This window comes from Propithecus coquereli, unplaced genomic scaffold (genome assembly GCF_000956105.1).
Source record: "Propithecus coquereli isolate 6110/MARCELLA unplaced genomic scaffold, Pcoq_1.0 Scaffold72, whole genome shotgun sequence".
Lineage (NCBI taxonomy): Eukaryota > Metazoa > Chordata > Mammalia > Primates > Indriidae > Propithecus > Propithecus coquereli.
The window spans coordinates 5,503,025-5,507,772 of record NW_012153285.1 but is presented as its reverse complement, the minus strand read 5'-3'; the positions used below and the strand labels follow the sequence as shown (position 1 = coordinate 5,507,772).

At 37.5% G+C, this 4,748-nt stretch overlaps 1 protein-coding gene across 1 annotated transcript in view; it reads left to right on the top strand.

The window, feature by feature from the left end:
• LOC105824182 (chromosome unknown open reading frame, human C12orf56) overlaps positions 1-4,748 on the top strand; it is an 82,181-nt gene that overhangs the window by 53,299 nt on the left and 24,134 nt on the right. Inside the window, 1 exon segment of the mRNA XM_012661547.1 lies at positions 1,822-1,895. Coding sequence (XP_012517001.1) covers positions 1,822-1,895 — 74 coding nt within the window.

Sequence of the window (4,748 nt, the reverse complement as noted above, 5' to 3'; positions counted from 1 at the left end):
GCGGGGCTTAAAAAAATTTAAAAATTAGCCAGGCATGTTGACACATGCCTGTAGTACCAGCTACTTGGGAGGCTGAGGCAGGAAGATTGCTTAAGCCCAGGAGTTTCAAGTTATAGTGAGCTATGACTGGGTTACCACACTCCATCCTGGGTGATAGAGTGAAACCCTGACTCTAAAAAATAAATTAAAAAAGAAAACAAGGACTCCTCCCCTGATCTCATATATTCAAATAGAAAAGCCAAAACTTAATTGGCTTTTAAAAAATCTATGTATTTCATTCAAAATAACTGTTTATGCTTCCCTGAATTGACCAACTTCAAGTTTTAGTACTACTTTTTAATTCTGCAAGCAGAGGCATGGTTGGTGCAAGTCAGATTGGTCAGCTCATTACCTTAAAGCTATATATCGTCCTTCCAATAATAAATGCAATAGCAATAACTAACATGAGCTGGGTGCAGGGGCTCACACCTGTAATCCTAGCACTTAGGGGTATGAGCCTCCACACATACCTATAAATGCTAGGTGGGAGGACTGCTTGAGGCCAGGAGTTTGAGACTGGCCTGGGCAACACCGTGAGACCCCCATCTCTGAAGATTAAAAAAAAACTTAAAAAAATGTTCTATCCCTTGAAAGATGGAAAATGAATAAACAGATATTTCACATGTAAATGATAAATCAAAGTAGCATTCATTGTAGTAATAGTATGATATTAATTCAAAATAAGCTCTTTAAAAGTTGTGACTTTTTTGTGACTGTTGAATTCTTTTATCAGGTTGGTCACCTTCAGTTAGTCTTGGTGATATATTGATAAGTTTTAGGAAATTGAAAAAAAATCATATCCTAAGTCAGTAAGACTTATCTTTGGTAAACTGATCTCTCATGCCTTGAGATCCAGAGTGAGCCTTCATGTTGAAGCAGAGAAATGTTCCTGAGAAAAGGAATTTCTCTATTCTTTTAGGTAAAATTAACTCAAACCATCCAAAGAGAAATTATTAGCACTCATCCTGATTTGAAACATTTCCAAAGAGTTGAGACTCCTTCAGTAGCCCATTTTATCTGTAACTTTCATCAAAAATAATTACATCTGGGTGGTTTAGCATCTCAAATTCTATAAAGATGAAATGCGGTAATTCTTTTCCCTTTATATGTTGTGAAGATAGCTGCTAAAAAGCTAAATAATTAAAGGATACCCTGAATTAAAATTCTAGATTTAAAGAAAGCATAAACATCTGGAGAGGGAACAAAGGGCAGCTTTTTTTTTTTTTTGAATGTATAACAATGACAAAAGTAGTAAGAAAAAGCACACATAGGGTGCACAGATAGGGTTAAACTTGTTGGGAGTTGCAAATCAGAAATTCCTTCTGACCTGTGTGTTAAGCCTCAACATAAATAAAAGATTATTTAGAGAAGTTGCTGAACACTACACGTCTGTTATGAGGACCCAGAATAAATAGGAAATGGCAACACTAAAGATTTAAGGAAAAAATAACTTCATTAATAAGGGAATAGTTAACAAAAGTATTGTATATCTAGACTGTGGAGTACTAGGTAATCATTATAAAGATTGAAGTAAATCTATATATGCAGACATGAAAAACTGCCCACTATATGTTAAATGAAAAAAATCAAGTTCCAGATTAATATGTGATATAATTTATCTAGGATTAAGTATACATGTTATAAAAATATATAATATATAAATCCTATAAATGTATATGTTATAATTAATATGTCTTTATATGCCCGAAAGGACATAAACCAAACTGAATTGATTTTTGGTAAACAAAAATTCCAACAATATCCACTTTTTTCCTCTTTCAGAAAGCTACGCTTTTACAAGATCCCCTATGTGCCAGTGAGTTCAATCCTGCTACCGGAAGTCAAAAGCCATATAGGTAAGGAGTGATGAAATGACAGAGTTGCGTGGGGGATTTTTCTCTCCTCTGCCTCTCCTAACTCTGTGTCGTGTGTGTGGCTGACTGTCACATGTATGCCTTTGCCTCCGCTGTCTGTCCTGAGTTTGAGGTCTGCAAACACAAGTATCCACTGGACATCTTATATATGTCTCACAGGAACTTTAAGTTGGCATATTCAAAAGGGAACTCAGCAGCTTCCTTCTGGAACCTGACCTTCCTCTTGTTTCTAACACAGGAAATGATGCCATTATATCCCCAGATCACTCAGGCTGGAGTTCTGGATGTCACACTTACCTCTTATCTCCCCTTCAGCAGCCAATCATCATGTGATTTATTGCACCTCTAGTATATCTGCATAACACCCACTTCTTTCCACTGCCCCTTGCTCAGGCCCAATTATCTCTGTTCTGGGTTCCTACAGTATTTTCCTAGCTGGTCTCTCTGACTTCACTCTTGCTTCTCTGCAGCCCATTCTCCATTACAACAGAGGAATCTTTCCGAAGCACAAATCTGATCTGTAAGTCCTCCCTGAAAGCCTTTGAATGGCTTCCCATTGCCCTTAAGTGAAAGTCTAAACTCTAACAGCTTATGAAGACGTTCATGATGCCTCTTTTTATTTTTTTATCCTCAACTATTGTGTCCCTCCTCACTCCTGCCCTAAGCCCCTGCTCCAAATGAACTCGAAGTTCTCAGAAAGCTCCCTGTTCTCTTCTCTCTGGGCCCTATCATGATGGCTCCTCTTCTGGAACCCTCTTCTCTACTCTTCTTCCCCTTCCTGAATCCCTTCAACTCATCAAGTCTTAGCTTATTTATGCTTTTCTCTAAAGATCTTTCTCAGGCTGGGCATGGTAGCTCACGCCTGTAATCCTAGCACTCTGGGGAGGCTGAGGTGGGAGGATTGCTTGAGCTCAGGAGTTTGAAGTTGCTGCAAGCTAGGCTGATGCCACGGCACTCTAGCACAGGTGACAGACCAAGACTCTGTGTCTCAAAAAAAAAAAAAGATCTTTCTCGACCCCTCAAAACTAAGACAGGAGGGACCCCTCCATAACATCCTATGCTTATACATCTTGTAGTACTTACCAGTCTATATTATGATTGCTTGTTTTGACTATTTGCTGCCCTATTATGTAGTATGCTCCTTAAGGGCAGGAACCTTAGAATGAATGAATAAATAAGATAGAGGCTGCAACCAGATCATAAAAGGGCTATATTCCAGGTTAAGGAGTTTGGATTTTATCCAGACTCGAGTTCTATTATGTTCTTATCACAGGTTGGCCTTGTATTGTAGTAGTTACTTGTGATGTGACTATTTCTTCCATTAGATAGTAAGTTCTTGGAAGGCAAGGAATATGTCTTTTTAATCTTGGTATTTTTCTTACTTAAAACAGTGCTTTACGCACAGTAAGCACCCAGTGAATTCACAATGTCAGCAATTTTGATGTCACATAAGTCATGGACAAGTTTTGAGAGGTTTGAGGTATATTGGGGAATCATGCAAATGAGCTAAGAGTAAATTAATTTTAAAAGATACATATTCATCCCCCACTAAAAGGAACCAAAGTTCCTTAGAAAAATGAGTGATTCTACCTCTGGGGCAGTAAATACACAAAATGAATCCGAAACAGTTTATCCCGGAAATCAAAGACAACGGGCCCTGACTAAAGGACATAGAAACACTCATGAAGGGGCTCCCAACAGCCAAAGATGGGACAACCTAGCGTCAGAAAGAAATAGGAATGAGGTGATTGAGACAGGTAATGACAGGTAATGACATTCCCAGCTAATGAATGCCGAAGGTTTAAAAGAATTAGAAAATTGCTATTTTTGCAACCTCTAATGAAATAATAGATTCCTGTGGATGTCCCCAGTGGATGAAACCATTAGACAGAAAGTGAAGTGGAACTTCAAAATGGAAGGATCATGTTGTAAATAGCTAAATCCATCGTTGATTATTCTTAGCATCACTTAAGTAGGACAACTTCACATGCCTCATTATTTGATGTGATATGAAACACACAGCACCAACACCTATGAAGTATTTCTGCTGAAACAATTAAACCTGAATCTGACTTAAAAACGTGGGTGTGCCAGCCTTAAAATTCTGACACATGCTACAATATGGATGATCTTTAAAGACACTATGCTAAGTGAAATATGCCAGACACAAAAGGACACATACTGCATGATTCCACTTATGTAAGGTACCGGAATAGGCAGATTCAGAGAGACAGAAAGTAGAACACATGTTACAAGGGGCTGCGGGGAGTGGGGAATGGAGAGTTAGTGTTGAATGGGTACAGAGTTTCTGTTTGGGACCATGAAAAAGTTCTGGAAATGGATAGTGGTGATGGTTGCACAGCATTGTGAATGTGCTTAATGTCACTGAAAAATGGTCACAAAAGTAAATTTACGTTATGCATGTTTACCTCAATTTTTTAAAATGTGTATGTGGCTGGTCCAAGTGCAGTGGTTTTGTACAACTAATTAATCATAACCAGTTACATATTCCTTTGTTCCTTTTCCACTCCCACTGCTTCACTTGACTAGCCTTTACAAAAAATTTTTAAAAAATGTGTGTGTGTACGTGTAAGGGAATAGATAAAATAAGATTGGCAAAACATTGAAAATGATTGAAGTTAGCTGATGCGTACAGAGGTTACTTAGACAGTTTTCTCCATTTTTGTTTATGCTTGAAAACTGCCATAATAAAAAATTTTAAAAGACTTAAGAAATATAACAAGCAAATATGAGAAGTATCTTATTTAGATCTTGATTTTAACAAACCAAACATAAAAAAACATATTTAAGATTATAGAGGAGTTTAAAAATGAA